The 17,203-nt window shown below is 39.1% G+C and overlaps 1 protein-coding gene across 1 annotated transcript; it reads left to right on the top strand.

Annotated features, from left to right (window-relative positions):
* Positions 1-1,936: 1,936 nt before the first annotated feature.
* On the top strand, positions 1,937-16,651 carry LOC118267833 (uncharacterized). The gene is made up of 3 exons (XM_035582073.2): positions 1,937-2,061; positions 2,143-2,184; positions 13,647-16,651. The coding sequence occupies exons 2-3, from the start codon at positions 2,167-2,169 to the stop codon at positions 15,942-15,944; spliced, it is 2,316 nt and encodes a 771-aa protein (XP_035437966.2). The 5' UTR covers positions 1,937-2,061; positions 2,143-2,166; the 3' UTR covers positions 15,945-16,651.
* The last annotated feature ends 552 nt before the right edge of the window (positions 16,652-17,203 follow it).

Here is a 17,203-nt window from a genome sequence, read left to right as displayed (position 1 = left end):
AATTTTTGACATACGTTTGAAATGTTTTAATATGTATCTAGTTTGTCTGTTGGATCAATAAAGTATTTATTTAGAATAATAAATATGTATCACTAGAATTTGTTTACATACATATTTAGTTACCTAGCTCTACAGCGGGTACATTTCCTAGTTAAGAAATTTATTATAATTTGATATATTTCTCAAGTTGATCTTTAGAGAAATGTGTTAATTAAAATAAATAAAAGTAATCTACCTTTAAGAATTTAAGCTTTTCTTTAAACAACTTGAAGTAAAAGATTTTTCTTACATCTAGCCGTTATGGGAAAAGACATGGAATTATAGTTTCTGTATTCCGTAGGAAAACATTAATAAATATTATGATATCTTTAAAATTATACTTTATTTTTGTTAAAATGTCAAAATTTTGCCAGTACACCATCGCTTATTCAGCCTAACTGTCTGCTGTATGCAAATAAATCGAAAGCGCTACCGTCCGCCTACTATGACTCGATCGCTAAACTATGGTGCGTCGTTTCAATAAATAAATAATAATCGATATATTCCATGAAATTGTTAGGAGAACACTTCTGTTGATGCTTTGTTAGTCTAGCAGATGAATTTTATATTAAAAACTATTGATAGTGTACATTCATTTAAAATTAAACTTGAAAAATTTTCTCCAAACATAATCTATGTTGACCGTTAACACCTTAAGGCCACCTTTTAACCGTTTAATAAAAATAAATAAATTAAAAAAAAAAAAAACTTATATGTAATTAATAAGTTATATTTAAACATTCAGTAATAATGTTAGTAAACTCATTTGTTAAATTTTCGAATGGACGGATGGATGTCTCCCATAACACAGGATCTTCCTAGCATGGGGGACATTAGTCTATCAGTTTGTTGTGCATTGTTTTTCTTTTAAGTGCTCTGTCTGTGTCTTATGTTGTAGTTTCTCTAAATGTCAAATAAACTTATTATTATTATGTTTGTTCCTTACATAATCACGGGACCACAGGGTCCCGGACCTTTGGAAGGCGTACGAGGGGCCGAAGCCAACTCGCAGAGGCCCGTTGAACAATTTTAATCTAAATGTAAGGGGACATCATCCGGCGATTATCCCTGTATGCACTATGGAAGTACACCAAAGGACAATCCCCGGTTGATGCAGGACTATTGTGAGATATGGTAAAAGGAAATGATAGGGATATGGGTGTGGGTGGCTGTGGAATAGTTAACCGGTTAACTATGGGGACTATGGCCCCTGCCCCTGACCAATATTGAATTGGCCGCTAGCATGTAGCGACAAGGGAAGCAACATCCGTTGAGCTGCTTGAGGAAGGGGAGGCATCCCACGGCTATCAGAGCAATCCCGGAAGTACGGTCAAGACCCCTACCAGCATCTTACTGGGATACGTCCTTCCCCCAAGTGGAGCTGAAGGCAACTCCACTCTTGCGAATCTCCACTCAAACCAGCCGATTAAGGCAAGAGTGAGGTAGGAGAGGCCACTCCGGATAGTCACGAGTACCAACCGGAGTTAAAAAGTAGGGCCTCTCCCGGGAGTCAGGTCCGTGGGGTCGCCACTGCCCAACAGCTCGCCACAAGCTGCCTTGCGGACTTATTATTATTATTATTAAGGTTAATAGTTATAGTATCCTATCACTAGCATCTAGTAGCTAGAGTTTGCATTGAAGATATGTTAAACATGTGTTTCAACTCATTGCATAGAATCTCTTCAGTGCAAGACTTACCTAATAAAGCTTTTCAGCAATGATTCATTCCATATTTGTAGCACAGGTGCATTGAGAAAGTATTGCAAAAACTTGATAAAAAGACGTTTATGCTTGCTTGTTCTAGTGAGTAGTGAAAGCACGCAGCCTGGTCGGTCGCGTAGACTATATTGGCGGTACAGCGCTCTACCGGAGTGAGCGCTTTCGGTCAAGCGAAGCCTCCAACACATGCGCATCTCGTGGGAATGTTTCCGAGGTATAAAAGAACGTAACGTCGTGTTCCGCTGAACCATTGCTTTGCATGTACCCGCTCGCTCCATATACCCAACTCCGGACAACACACAGGTATATCAGTGTTGTGATACCGTGATAACAGTGATGTGATGTGTAGTGCTGTGATCTGATAAGTCTGTTTTCTTTTGACAGAAAGTGCGGCGCCGTGACGTCACCATGCGGTTTTATTTACTGGTAAATGTTTCATAAGTTATATAAGAATAATGAGTATTCCGCAATTGACATAAAGTTCAAGTTTGTTTCTCAATAGTGTTTGTAACTGCAGTTTATAGAGTCAACAGTAATTTTGCGTATTTGGATTCGTTGACATTTGAACTTGTCGGTGACATAAAAGTTGCGTACAACCGACAGAAGCAGAAAACGTAATGTTTGTCGCAAAAACTTTTAATAAGAAATTGCTCTCAAAACAATAACTAACATAAATAATCAATAGTACTTGAATGTTGGCATCTTACTCTTTTAAACATATCTGTTGTACCGACTTCATGGCGCAGTGGTTGTTCGGCCATGTCTCGGGTTCGATCCCCGAACGAAACAAAGTTAGTTATAGCCTTAACGTCTGAAAGTTTTTTATACTTAATAGATAAAACATATGTATATTCAACAAGTGAAAGAGTGACATACACTTAAAATTTGAGTGTCACAACCGGACCTACCTCACTGCTCATCATCATAAATGGAAAACAACATACAATAAGTAAAAGTAGACATATTGAATATAATATCGAAATTTGGCTAGTCACAAAACAAATATTTTAGAAACTTGTTTGCCCAGTAGTCGTGTGCGTGTATGCACTGTATTTGCGCACAGTATGTGGTGTTCGATTCTGGACTCACACAAACAACATTTATTTAATAAATAGATTATTTTTTGTGACTGCCGCACTCAGAGTCATTTAAGCCAGTCCTTAGCAATTGTTTTCGATACAAATTCGTACTAAGGAATAGTTTAAGTAATCATTAAATGTCTCTGAATGTGGCAGTATGAGTATTAATGTAAAGTACCTAATTTAGATTCTAGTTTGCCTTGGTAGTATATACGTTTCCTCCATCATACTTATTATCATACATTTATATTTAGTATAACTTTCGTGAGACATACTAAATTAATTATTATGTATTTCGGTTTACTCACTTAATTATTTGACGAGGAACTACTCTCTAGACTAGTACCGTAGCGCAACAGTAGCCGCGTCGTGTATCGGATGGTGCGTGATAAGCTCCGCACGTGGGCTCCCCCACTGACTCAGAGTCTCCGGCCAGAGGTCGTAGAGGAAGTAGTCGGCACCTTGTTCCCCCGACTACGGAGGGGTTTCACCCTCCATCTATGACTCCGCCCCCTGCGGTTCCCAATGCGGGTCACAGTGACGACGACGACGACATCGTTCCGGAGGTGACCGAGGCAGAATTGAGAGCGGCGGTGCGCCGGATGGGCGCCAAGAACACCGCCCCAGGACCCGATGGCCTACATGGCAAGGCGTGGGTCCTGGCCTCAGAGTCTCTCAGGCCTCGATTAATCGGTCTCTACAGCGCATGCATGGAGAGGGGCCAGTTCCCACTTCAGTGGAAGACGGGAAAACTGGTCCTCGTGAAGAAGCCGGGGCGCCCTGCGGACTCTCCGTCCGCGTACCGGCCCATTGTGCTGCTCGACGAGGTGGGAAAAGTCTTCGAAAGGATAATTTCGAACCGCCTCGTCGCGCACTTGTCCGGAAATGGGCCGGACCTCGCGGATGGCCAGTTCGGCTTCCGCAGAGGGCGCTCCACGGTGGACGCCATCATGCGCGTAAGGGACCTCACGACGGGGACTGCAGTGTCCAGGGGTAAGGTCGTAGTGGCGGTGTCTCTGGACATCGCCAACGCCTTCAACTCCCTACCCTGGAGCTGCATACTGGAGGCACTCCGGTATCACCGGGTGCCTACCTACCTCCGTCGTATAATCGAGGCTTACCTGACAGACAGGTATGTTATATACCCCGGTCACCAGGGCGAATGGAAACGGCGAGAGATGTCGCGCGGTGTTCCACAGGGTTCGGTTTTGGGACCGCTCCTGTGGAATATCGGTTACGACTGGGTGCTGCGCACCGACCTCCCGAACGGCGTCGACGTAATTTGCTACGCCGACGATACGCTAGTGCTAGCGCACGGGAGGTCGCACCAGGCGGCGGCCAACTTAATGGCGAGAGCGGTTGCGACAGTAGTTGAAAGGATCCGGCAATTGGGACTCGAGGTGGCGCTCCACAAGTCCGAGGCCATGTGCTTTCATGGCCGCGGGAACGCGCCACCTCCGGGTGGGTCCCAAATAACGGCGGGAGGAGTTTCCATCGGCGTCGAGACGACGATGAAGTACCTAGGACTCGTCCTCGACAGTCGATGGAACTTCGTGGAACACTTTCGACGTTTGGCTCCTAAGTTGGAACGGACGGGGGCTGCGCTTAAGCGGCTCCTGCCAAACCTCGGGGGCCAAATGCCTCCTGCCGGAGGTTGTACGCGGGGATCGTGCGATCCATGGCTCTCTACGGCGCCCCTGTGTGGGCGCCGAACCTGATGCGGCGGCCAGCTCGGGCGCTGCTCACATCTCAGAGGGTCATGGCCATCCGGGTGATCCGTGGATATCGCACGATCTCCGGGGAGGCGGCGAACCTCCTTGCCGGATTACCGCCGTGGGATTTGGAGGCGAAGGTGCTCGCGCACGTGTTCAGTTTGCGCGCCGACGCGTGCCGCCGGGGCGAAACTCCACTGCCGCGCCAGATCAGTGCGTGGCGGGACGAGCTCCGGCGCGATCTCATGGCGGAATGGCAGCAACGACTGTCGCAACCGAGGGCTGGGCTCGCTGTCATCGCAGCGGTAAGTCCCCTCTTTGAGGAGTGGCTAGAGAGGCGCCACGGCGTCCTCACCTACCGCCTGACGCAGGTGCTTACCGGACATGGGAGTTTCGGTAGGTTCCTGTTCCTTATTGGGCGGGAGGAAACGCCCGGGTGTCATCACTGCGAGGACCGCCCGGAGGACACGGTAGAACATACGGTGGCGGTGTGCCCTGCGTGGGCTGAGTACCGCCAAGTCCTCAGGGATGTGGTCGGCGACGGCGACCTCTCGCGCCCGGCACTGGTTCAGGCCATGGTGCGGAGCGAGAGGGACTGGGATGCCGTCTCCTCTTTCTGCGAAGCAGTCATGCTAGCTAAGGAGGAGGCGGGGCGCGTGAGAGAACAAACCTCCTCACGCCCCAGCCGTCGCGAGAGACACTCCGGGCGTCGGGGATCGCGGGACGATCTCCGGCCACCGTAAGTGCGGGCCTGCGGGCGGCGAGTAAGGGTAGCTCACCGCCCGAACCGCGCGCGCCTCAAAGAGCCATCAGACCACCACAGATGGGGCCCAGTAGGGCTGATGCCTGATCCGGAGCTGCGGACTACCTAGCGGGTTTACCGGGGCTCCGGCTCGAAAAGCAGGAGAAGGAACGGGGTGGTTTTTAGTCAGTAAGAGTCTGACACTCCCTCTCGCCTCGCCCAAGGTGGGAGAAGTCATTGGATGATTTTCCCCCCAAAAAAAAAAAAAAAAAAAAAAAAAAAAAAAAAAAAAAAAAAAAAAAAAAAAAAAAAGCCGCGTCGTGTGTTGCGGAATGCTGCTCATGAATATGAGCCTCTACCATGGCTTGAAATTAGTCGAGTTCCTCGTCAAATAATTACGTGATTAAGCCGAAAAACATAATAACACATTTATATCGGTGATTGAAAGGCTCATTGATATATGTAAGTGTCAATTTTTTTCACACATCATTTGACGGATAAAAAATCGTCGATTCCGAATATTGCATATACTCGTATTATAATACCAAATATAACTCAATATCGTAAAAAAATGTCGCGTAGACCAATTAGCCTTTCCACCGTCGATATAAATTGGTAAAACTTATCTACTTACATACTTTATGGCTACTAATGCTTAAAGTACCTAGTTTTAGATTCTAGTTTGGCGTGGTAGTATACACGTTTCCTGCATCATATTTATAATCATACATTTATGCTAATAGTCTTGGTCCTTAATACATAGAACTGATGACATAACATTTTATTACGAACAAGTCAAGCCTTTATAAAAGCTGGGAATAAAAGGTGTGATCTTAGAGAAGACATAACTAGCTTCTGCCAGCGGTTTCGACCGCATTCCCATGGGATAAAGTAGCCTATGTGTTATTGCAAACCATAATCTACCCCTGTTCCAAATTTCATCATAATCCCTTCACACGTTTTGACGTGAAGGAGTAACAAACAAATAAACAAACTTTCGCATTACATAATGTTAGTAAGATTATTTCTTTTAGATCTACCAATTTTATACTACACTTGCACATGTAAAATTAGAAAATACCTACCGATTAAACTCCTTTCGACTCTCGATTACGTTTGTTGCAAGCGATATATTAGAATCATTCGGAGAGTGAACAACAAAACTTTCCAGCACTTTAGATTAAAATGTAAATAACTTGTCTATACATACAGATATACCTACAATATGTATGACTGTATTAGTATTATGTGTGGTGGTACCGTGAATGTAAATATATATTTATCAATAGCCCGTAATAACCCACTTTAAGGCTATAGGTCTCCTAACCTCCTCTACATAAAAGGGTTTGCCAAATCTACGAATAATTGAACCCTTCAATTATCTCCACTTAAAAACGTTAAGGCAATGCGCAGCGTTGCTCCGCTTTGATTTACCGTGAAAGACGGACCAACAGACAGTTCACATTTATAATATTAGTACGTCTATAGATTAACTTAAACAGTATGCTAATTCTAAGTGAATGTGAATTACATGAAACTCTTATTTAAAATACTAGATAATTTCTAATTGCAAAATCCTAAAATTCATAAATTTGAATGGTGGTGAAAAGCTATAATAAACTAGTATCTATTATAACCGAAAAAAAAATGAATGCCGATGTTACGAACCCTCATTGAATTTGTGATGGATATTATAAAAAACAAAACTCCTCGAAATTTTACCAACTAGAAGACATGCTTAGTACGTGTTATATAATACCTCTAGGTTCTTTACACGTGGGCTATTTATTACTTACAGATTTGTAGGTCACGATCTAAAAATTGGTCAACGACCAATATTACCATACGACCTCCGATTTGACCTCACCCATAACAAAATTTCGCTTACTCTAGGAAGTTACAGTTGTTTTTTAAGATTTAATATATTTTCCGTCAACTTACATAACTGCTAATTGATTGCTGTCATCTACGGTCTTCTAGTTATTAGTTCACAGTTAATTATTGTAAATATTGATTAGATGAACATAATAATAACTATGTCTAAATCGTGCTACTTATTATAAACTCCAAATTGTATTCTTTAAAGAGCGTCAGATTTTTTTAAAATGCCGGTAACGCACTTTTGACTCCTCTAGTGTTGCGGGTGTCCATGGACGGCGCTGATTGCTTTCCATTGGTGTTCCGTCTGCATGTTTGCCCCCCTATTTCATAAAAAAATATAACGTCACAAGAATCTGTAACAAAAACTCTTTCAAACGGGTTTAAAAGTTTCAAACGAGACCTACGAGTAATTAATCAATTAAGATCGTCAAGATATGACAAATCTAATGTTGAGGCGGCCTACAGTCTAGAAGGCTTAGTTAGAGTTTGTTTACATTATAAAAAGTATTGTGCACCACCATAATATTATGATTGGTCCAATTTTAAGAAACACACGCGTTCCACTTTATTTGTTTATGATGCAATAGTTATTATTGCAATTAGTTCCACAAGATGCTATCTTCAGTCCAACAACTATACCGTATTATAGTAAGGCCATATAAATAATAATAAAAGAGACTTCTTATAACTCTTCAGTTAATTATTTTCTTCGATTCACATCACATCAAAGGCCTATAAATAAGCCACTGCTGACCAAAGGCTTCTTCTCACACAGACAAGGTTTGAGCATTAATCACCACGCTTGATTAATGCAGGTTGGTGATTTCAAACTTATAATTCGAAATCATAAGCTCCTCACGAGTTTTTCCGTCAACGTTTTTCAGTAGTGTCTGAATAATCTTAGAAAATACGTATAATTCGGAAAATGTCACATTGGTACTTGTCGTTGGCAGGTTTCGAACCCACACTCTCATGCATGAGAAGCGGGCGGCTTAAACCTCCAGGTCACAACGATACTAACTTCGATTAACTATATTTAATTTCAAGCTTAATTATAAAATTCATTTGAGTTCCTCATTTAATTAACTGGTAACATCAGCCGTCTTATTAATAACTGTTGCACCTGTATTATAAACGTCATAAAATTATTATATGTGGTTGATACTTACTTAACAAATTTGTTTGAAAGCCATAACTGTTCCGTTTCATACAAGTATATTGACTTTTATGAAAATCATTTTATGTTTGTGCTGATCTCTAATTAATATAATCGTAAGACGGTGTTTAATATTATACATGCTGGTCAAAAAACATAGGGTTTAAGTATATTTCTTTACTTTCACCAATATGTGTCGTAGAAATTATTAACTGAATCACTACTAAAAGTGATAAATTTCGATCGATTATTCAGCATGTTACCAAAACGTGTGGTAATTATTAATAATTTAGCAAAATTATTAATAATTTTCAATTAATCAGATTTACCGTAACATATATACATATAAAATCCAATCGTGGCTAGATCGATTTCATTACCTCTGTGTTATTGTCAGGAAAATGTACTTATGAATGCAAATTTTGCAAAATTCGTCGAAAAAAGGATAATAGGAATAGGAAATTTAATGACATGTTTGATTGAAGGTTTGGCACGGTAGCTGGGTAACCAGCAGCAGCGTAACGTGTCGCGTGTTTCAAAGATATCTATAATATGTTTTAATGTTATCTAATTACTAACAACATTCAAATCATATATTTACTAAAGATATTAATATCAATAAAATCTTTCACTACCAACACTGTCTGCTAATAGGAAGTAATTAATACCTGACAAGACGATATTACTCAACTGTTATGACATGAAACACACAATAGCACACAAGATGCTCTTTGTAACGAAATAAAGATGGTCACTTCTATTGACTGTATCATTATTTTGACACGTATGATGTGTTTAAACGTACTTACTCAACTAATGTTGTAAAGACGTTGCATTTTATAGTCTGTTTGTTTAGTCTGAATAGACTTTGTAACTAATAGACTGACTTGCAGCTAGTGTCAATAGAATATAGAGACATGTTTAATATTATTATATTTGCTTTCACGTTCAAAAGTGCCTTCCTGGTCTATTTGAAATAAGTAATTTTGACTTTATCATTAAATTCACTCACTAAAGGTAAAATTTGCCGTAATGTGCACCTCTGCCTATCCCTTCGGGGATAAAAGGCGTGACGTTACGTGGAATAGTAGAATTTTGTCACGTTTTGTATTGTATTGTTTTGTTTGTAAAGATTGATTGCAAATCTAAAGATTGATAGGTCATTGAAATTGGCAGTTGAACACGAAGTTAACTTTCCAAAGAGTTAGAGTTAGCTAGAGAACATGACGGGATCGGGATCCCAAAGCAAGCTTCATAGTCGGGACCTATGACATATTCACTCCCATATGGATGAAGCCGCAAGCTATAAGCTAGTATAAAGTTAGCGCAATCTTTTATAATTAAACTTTTATTATTACATTTATCTAGGTGTTAGAATGTACAGTTATTGTTAGAGGAGACATAATAGATAATGCATTAATAGGTAATTAAATGTCTATTTGTTGCTAAATACGAGTTTCAATCTTTCATTATAGGAAAAGGTCAAAAGTTTATTGTACTTTTTGTAATTAAAGTTTACTACGATGACAACACTTGTAATCAATAGTTCTTTACACTTAGTACGAGTTTGCTTTACGTTAAACGAAAACGAAACGAAAACTGGTTCGGCGCTCTGATTGGTTGATTCAATTGTGCAGGCCAATCAGAGCGCCGAACGCGCTCTCGTTTCGTTTTCGTTCACCGTATACAAAACTTGTACTAGCGTTCTTATAGATCAACTGAAACATAAATATTTAAAAGGCGATGTTAGCAAGTATTTTCTTTATTTATAAAATTAGATACTTAACCTCTTTCTTAATCCATGGGAAAGAAAAAATGTTGTATGAAATACAACGCATTGTGATGTGCATCCAACAATAGAATGTTTACGTTATGTAATACGCAAATTATAGAGTTTATGCGAAATGTTTGATGGATATAATATAGATCGAGTTAGAAAGAAGTAAATAATTTTAAAATTAGGATGTTTTTATTAGAATATGAGACGAACGTGATAAGTATTCATAACACTTATTTTTATTTAAGCCTAATACTATTAGGTGTTATATCGATTACACAAATCAACACCTAATTTCAGTGAAAAGTTGAATTATTAATCATGCTTTCAATTTGATTGACGTATAAATTACGCGCATCATACACTTACATCCATATCGTAACATATACATAGCAGCCGTAAGCATAATTAGGCGATTATACCATACATAAATAATTATTTCCGTTTTTTTTCCGGAATTACTAAGTTTATGCACATATTTCCGTTGCAAATTATGTTATTAGTTGCTTGCGTAATATGATGATAGAAATATGGTCTGTTTGCAAAGTAAATAGATTTGTTATGTAACGTGACAGTTATAATGTGCCGGTAATGCACTCGAAATTAATATTCGGTTATGATTATTCATAATTTGATGCATTTATAGATTGTATCGATGTAACCATGAGATGGTCGATGACTTCTTGATAATAGTGATTGCCATCTATTATATGCATGTGTAGATAGATATAGATGTATCATCAACCCGCATTGAGCAAGCGTGGTGTAATCACCACGCTTGTTCCAGGTTTGAGCATTAATATGCAACAGTGGCCACTTAAAGGCTGTTGAAGTGACGTGTCTCACCATTTTTTAAGCGTCACGCCTTATATCCCCGAAGGGATAGGCAGAGATGCATATTACAGCACGGTTTTTTTAAGCCTGGTAAAAAGAACCTACTCTCACGGTTGACAAACGACTTGATAAGAATCTCTGGATGCAGGTCGTTTCCAACTGCTAAATCTATATGCTGTTTCATTTCATTTCAGTTGCTTCATTGCAGTTGCCTTCTTGTGGCTGATGATGAACGAATGCTTGTTACCATAATATTTTCCACCACTAAAGTAAAGGGACCGAACCGTTGGGCGGTTTCCATAATTTCTTCTTTCACCACAATTATGATTGCCATTTAGGTTACTTCGGACTGTATAACATGAACATTAGTTACCACAAAGCTGTGGTGAGCTCTCAGTAGCATCAGATAATGTGTAATTATATAATACTGATATTAGTGTGAGGTATGGACAGTTATTTATGAGTATATGTTAGTTCTTCTCCATACTTTTTATTATGTGAAATGTTCCTCATTTTTATTAGAAATATCAGGGACATGTATCTATCAAAGCCTTTTTTCATTTTCATTGAACTATCGATAACGTTTTTTCTAATTTTGCTCTCTAATGAAATGATATGAAATGTCTTACATAGATAATAACGGTAAAATGAAATAAGCTGTGAAAAAACTTATCATAGTACGTACAATTAGCGAGTCCCTAAGTCCCAAATAGCTAAAGTATAAATAAAAATGTATGTTTTCTATTTTTACCCAACAAAAAGACTTACTATTCATACCATGAAATTAGTAACAATTTAAAAATCCGTTTGTTTACAACCAGTCAGCTATAAATCAAACCAATTTACCAAAACAAACAGGTTTGCAATCCAACTGCAAAACCAGTTTCATTCCTTTATTTTTGTAAATAACCAGTTATGAATGTTCAATACTTATCGAATTAAAAAACTGAACTAGTGTTTTATATAAGAGGAAAAGATTGATGATTTCATCTGAATAGAATAACTGTAAATCACTACAAAACAAAATTGATGCAGACTGAGTGCGACCTGAACATATTCAGTGAATAACAATGCAGCTTGAAGTACGCGTTTAGAATTGAAATTGGTTATATGGTTAACTATAGCCCATACTTGCAATACTTGTAAAATATCTAGCAAATTTTTGGTTATTATTTATTTATTTATTTTTAGGGCAACCAACAGCTAATACAACTATTATTAATGAATTTTTTATGGTGTATCTAAATGTCAAAGCTAAAGATTAAATGAAGTTTGAGTAAATGTTTCATACATGCTTATGTTGTTTTCAATTAGTGCTATAAAATCGTCTGCAGAAGCATTCTCTTTAGCTCGCTTAGAACAATGCCAAGCACCGAACGAAGTCACGAACTCAAAACGGTTAGATTCACTTAAATTACAGTTATCTAAAGTTGGCAGGAGTCAGATCGAAACTAGGAAACGTATTGTTATTTGGTGTCGCAATCCTGACCGACCTGGACGCCACTCAAACACTTTCTCCAAACCACTATCAGCTCCCAACGAATACTTTCATCTCAAACTACATCGAGAAGTGCTTGTTAGCGATTTGTTTACATTAGACCAATGAGACAAGTAATTATTTCTACATTACAAGAAACACATTTACTATGCGGACATTGCAGTTGTAATAAACATCACAGTAAACGCATCTTCAGGAGGAAAGTATCCATTTATTCGCGTCACGAGACTAATCAATTAGTCGACAATATTTCTATCTAGTGCGGACGTGAATAAAATTCGCTGCGTAGTCACCAGTGAGCAGTGAGCGTGTAACCGTTACATAATTTCATAGTCACAACTTCCACATAATGCGAAGCTGTCGTTAATTAATCAGCGAGGTAACCATCGAGAGCCTGAGGTCGTGGAAAGTCGCAGGCGCGGCGGGTCGCGCGCTCCGCGAGAAAATCGCCGTTGCATAAGCGACAGATCGTAAGGAACGATAACGCGCATCCACACACTAGTCATTATTCTAACAACACAACCATCATGATAAACCAAGTATTCTTTCAAATTTCAAACTTATCACATTTTTACTATTTTAAAAACTCTTGATAAATCGAAAGTAGAAGCGCATAACGGAGAAATTCCAATAAATTCTAAACGAGCTACATATGTGCATCAATTTGTATGCGGATATGTGCATTATGTGAGGAGATCATCTGGCGTCATTGCCTCGTAACAGATGTAAAATTTCACAAGATGGTCTCAATGTTGGAATACTAACAAATAAAGATAATGTTATGTTACCTAATTGCAGTGCTCGTATAGAGAGTGAACGATGAGTCAAGCACGCAATACGTTAATGGGATGTTGTACGGACACTGCTGGTACACATGCTATTGATAGTAGCTTCATTATTGTGTCGCGGTTTAGAACACTGCCTTATTTAACGTTGTGTGTCAACGTGTGTTGTAAATACTGTAAAAGTACTACTTAAGACTTAAGATGGTGACATTTCAGAATTTAGTTTTCGTAATTGTTGAGAAATATTGATTATTTTACAGTAACTTTGGACAGATGTCCAAATCTGTGTAATATGTACACAGATTCATAATTTGTAAATCTATCACGATGATTATATTTAACTTTAAATTATACGTCTGTTTAAATCGATTAATTAAATGCTTGTACAAAATCAATATTAATAGATTTTTTATATCAATTCCAGATGCTGTTTTGCGTGGTGCTGACCACAACATGCGCCGAACCAGATCCAAAGAAATACAAATCAGAAGTAAAAGATAAAGATAAAGCATCAAACACAACCCTGACAGCAGAAGAGAAGAAATTCTTAAGAGATGTAGAAGCAAAGTATGGTATTAAGAATAATGATGCTCCTAAAGAAGAAAAGAAAAATGTTAAAAATGCTAGTGAAGCTAAACCAAAAGCTCCTACACATTTCCCAGCTGTTATAGCCATTGAGATAGTAAACGATACAGACACAAAAAGCAAAGGAAAGCGTACCATTGACGCTAACCTTGGATATGGATACAAAACCAATAACGGTTACACATACTCTTACTTCGGAAAACCAGCACAAGAAAAAGGAAAATTCATGATATATCCTTATTCGCAAGAAGACATCCCTCCTAATAACGTTCATTCAACCTCTATAAATCATTATGATCACTCAGGCAAAATAAAAACAAGTGTTGAAATTCAGCCATCTCAAGCTTTTGAATTAGTGCAAGTGAAGGATGAGAAGCCAGCCTATCATTATGATAAACCAGCGATTGAGTTCACAACTCCTGCACCACAACCAGTTTCTTATTCATCTGCGGATCACAGCAGCAACTCTTACTCATCGCACCCTTCAACTCTGTACACGACTTACAACGGTGAACAATTCTCTGGTCTATCTGGACAGTTCCCTACAGTGATGCCTGATTACCTTGTCGATCCTTCACAACTGATCAAGAACCCAGAGTTCCAAAACGTTGGACTGACCCAAGATCATTTACACACTCCTGGCTCTCACTTGGAACAAAAAGTTGTCCCAGTCTTAGTATTGAGGATTCCAAGCTCATCACTAACCAACCCAACAGCTGAGCTGTATGCTAACCTACCGCAAAATTATCCTCTGTCTAATTACTTGAATCATTTGAATTTGCAAGAGCTGGTGAACCAGTATTTCAAGAAAGCTGGATATAAGTTTGCTCCTCAGGTTATGGCGTACCCTAGCCATGGTCTTGAGAGCCAAGGAGCTGAGGGCTACAGTCAACAGGGAGGTGAAGCTCCCTCTTCACAATACGAGCCTCAACATTACGCACACCCGTATGTCCAGCCAACATACACACAAGCGCATCTGTCTGATGGAGTGCAGTACTCCGCAGTTCAACCTGTAATGGCCAGATACCCATCTAGCTACGTGCGTCAACACTACATGACGATGCCAAAAGGTTATTCTATTTACAAACAACCTTCCCTTCCTCAAAATTATGAGTACCAGTACCAATACGTGCCACAATCAGCTGTTTCATCGCAATCCTACTACATGCCTTCGTCGCATTACCAGCAAGAAACGGAACACGGCTCGTCACAAGATTATCAAAGTTCTTCTTTAGACCAAGGAGCTGGGGTACATGATAGTAACGCTCAGGTACAATACGCATCAGTTAGCCCTGGGTATGAAGCAGCTGTAACCCCCAGTGCTGAATATGGTACACCTGGAGTCCAGTACGGAACTCCACCGCAACACGCAGAAGCAGAGTATGAGCACTCAGGTACAGTAGCTCCTGAATACGGACCACCCCAAGAACAGTATTCACAATCAATTTCACCAGGATACGAATCATCAGTGACTCCCGCACCAGAATATGGTCCTGCAAAGGAATCAGGTGTATCTCAAGATCAAGTTTCCCAATACTACACCCAAACTCAACATGACCAACAAGATCACACTGTGTTCTCACCTCAATCTGGACAATCAAGCCACGCGTCTCAAGCTGATGTAGGAGGCCAGCAAAATTATGGATACCAGCAAGTCCAGCAATCAGAGCAACAAGATGACCAAGGTCTGGTCCTCACAGAGAACTACCCAAGCAAAGACCACACAATCGCGACTGTTTTGCCTTCACATTACAAGACTGGAAAACAGAACTCTGGCACGATTCAGACAGTCAGTTATGTCACTCCTCTTCCTCATCCAAAATACCAGATGCCTTACAGAGTGATGGTGCCGAAAACCTTCCTTTACAACCCATCAACTGAGAAGGTCACATATGTGCATTCACGTCCAATGTCATCATCTTACAGCCAGTCGAGTCATCACGATTACAACCCTGAAACAGAATATACTGTAGGATATCGCCACGTTCCATCAATCGGCAAACAGAAGCCGTCATCTTTCCCCAGGAATTACCACTCACACCCCAAACGCATGGTGAAGTCAGAACACCACAAGACTGATTCATCACCATTCTCAAAGAACAAGAACGAACGAAATGAAAAGAAAAGATTATCGTAAATTAATAAGATCACAATTACAAAGTTTTTAAACTGACATGGTCACTAGTTACATCATTAGAACTTAAAACGGGATATGATATTCATCCGTGATCATGGCGCTTACAACAGTGCCGAAATATCGGAAACACACAAAAACTAATAAACATGGTAAATATCCCGTTTTAAGTTCTAACGATAAGATCACAATTAATGTGATTTGTTAAGAATGATAAGGTACTGTAAATATAGGAGCCTTATAGTACTAATATACGTACATCGAAGATGGTTTGAAGTCCAGACTCACATGCCATGAAAGTAAGGAAAATCATTTTCATTACTGTGTTCATGCGTGCTGTACTCCACAAACTCAGGCAGCAATGGAAACTTGAACAGATGGACAATTAACCTTTCATTCATCAGTTCTAGACAGAGATATATATATCTAATTATGTCTGCGTGCAACATTGGATTTCTCCAGACAATAATACAACAAGCACGATTTAACATCATACATCTCACATGTAAATACACACAGGAATGTACAATAAGAGGCTGTAGTTATACAATATAATAATATTTTAAGTGTGAATGCAATATTTTCAAATTTAGAAATTATTTATTATAAAAATTGTTGTGTATTCTTCCTATTTTGATGTGCAATAATTTGGGATAGGTATACTTTAGTGTAATAAATTAAATAGATTATAAATAAAGTTTGAAAAAGTTGGTGTTTGAATGATTTGATCCTACTAATATTCCCTGGTTTATTGGTTTAATAGTGGCAAATACAACTAACTATTTAACATAATAATTTCCAGTAACGCTGAAAGTTTAAATGACATACATAATATATATTATTTCTATGTGACATAGAGTCTTTTATTGCTAACTCTCATTAATTGATTTTGCTTCTGCCGGTACATAATTTTATATTTAGTTGCTGAGATACATACATCTTAGTTCATTTAAAAAAGTAAACAAATTGATAGAAACTGGAATCAAAACGAAATTGAAACCAACGGTATTAGGAATGCAGAAAGAACAGAATGTGAAACAAAGTTAAATAATCAATAAATAAACAGTTCATCCGTGCTCATGGCGCTTGCAACAGTGCCGAAATATCGGAAACTCATACACATAAATAAACATGGTAAATATCCCGTCTTAAGTTCTAATGAAAGTTAAGTAATTTAGATGGAGATCAGGAAACAGATAAATAACTACTATGTACGGTCCATATTATGTACCTTCTATATCAAAAGACCACATACATACCAG

The sequence above is a fragment of the Spodoptera frugiperda genome, chromosome 6 (assembly GCF_023101765.2).
Source record: "Spodoptera frugiperda isolate SF20-4 chromosome 6, AGI-APGP_CSIRO_Sfru_2.0, whole genome shotgun sequence".
Taxonomy (NCBI): Eukaryota; Metazoa; Arthropoda; class Insecta; order Lepidoptera; family Noctuidae; genus Spodoptera; species Spodoptera frugiperda.
The sequence above is the reverse complement of the archived record's forward strand: the minus strand, read 5'-3'. Positions and strand labels throughout refer to the sequence as shown.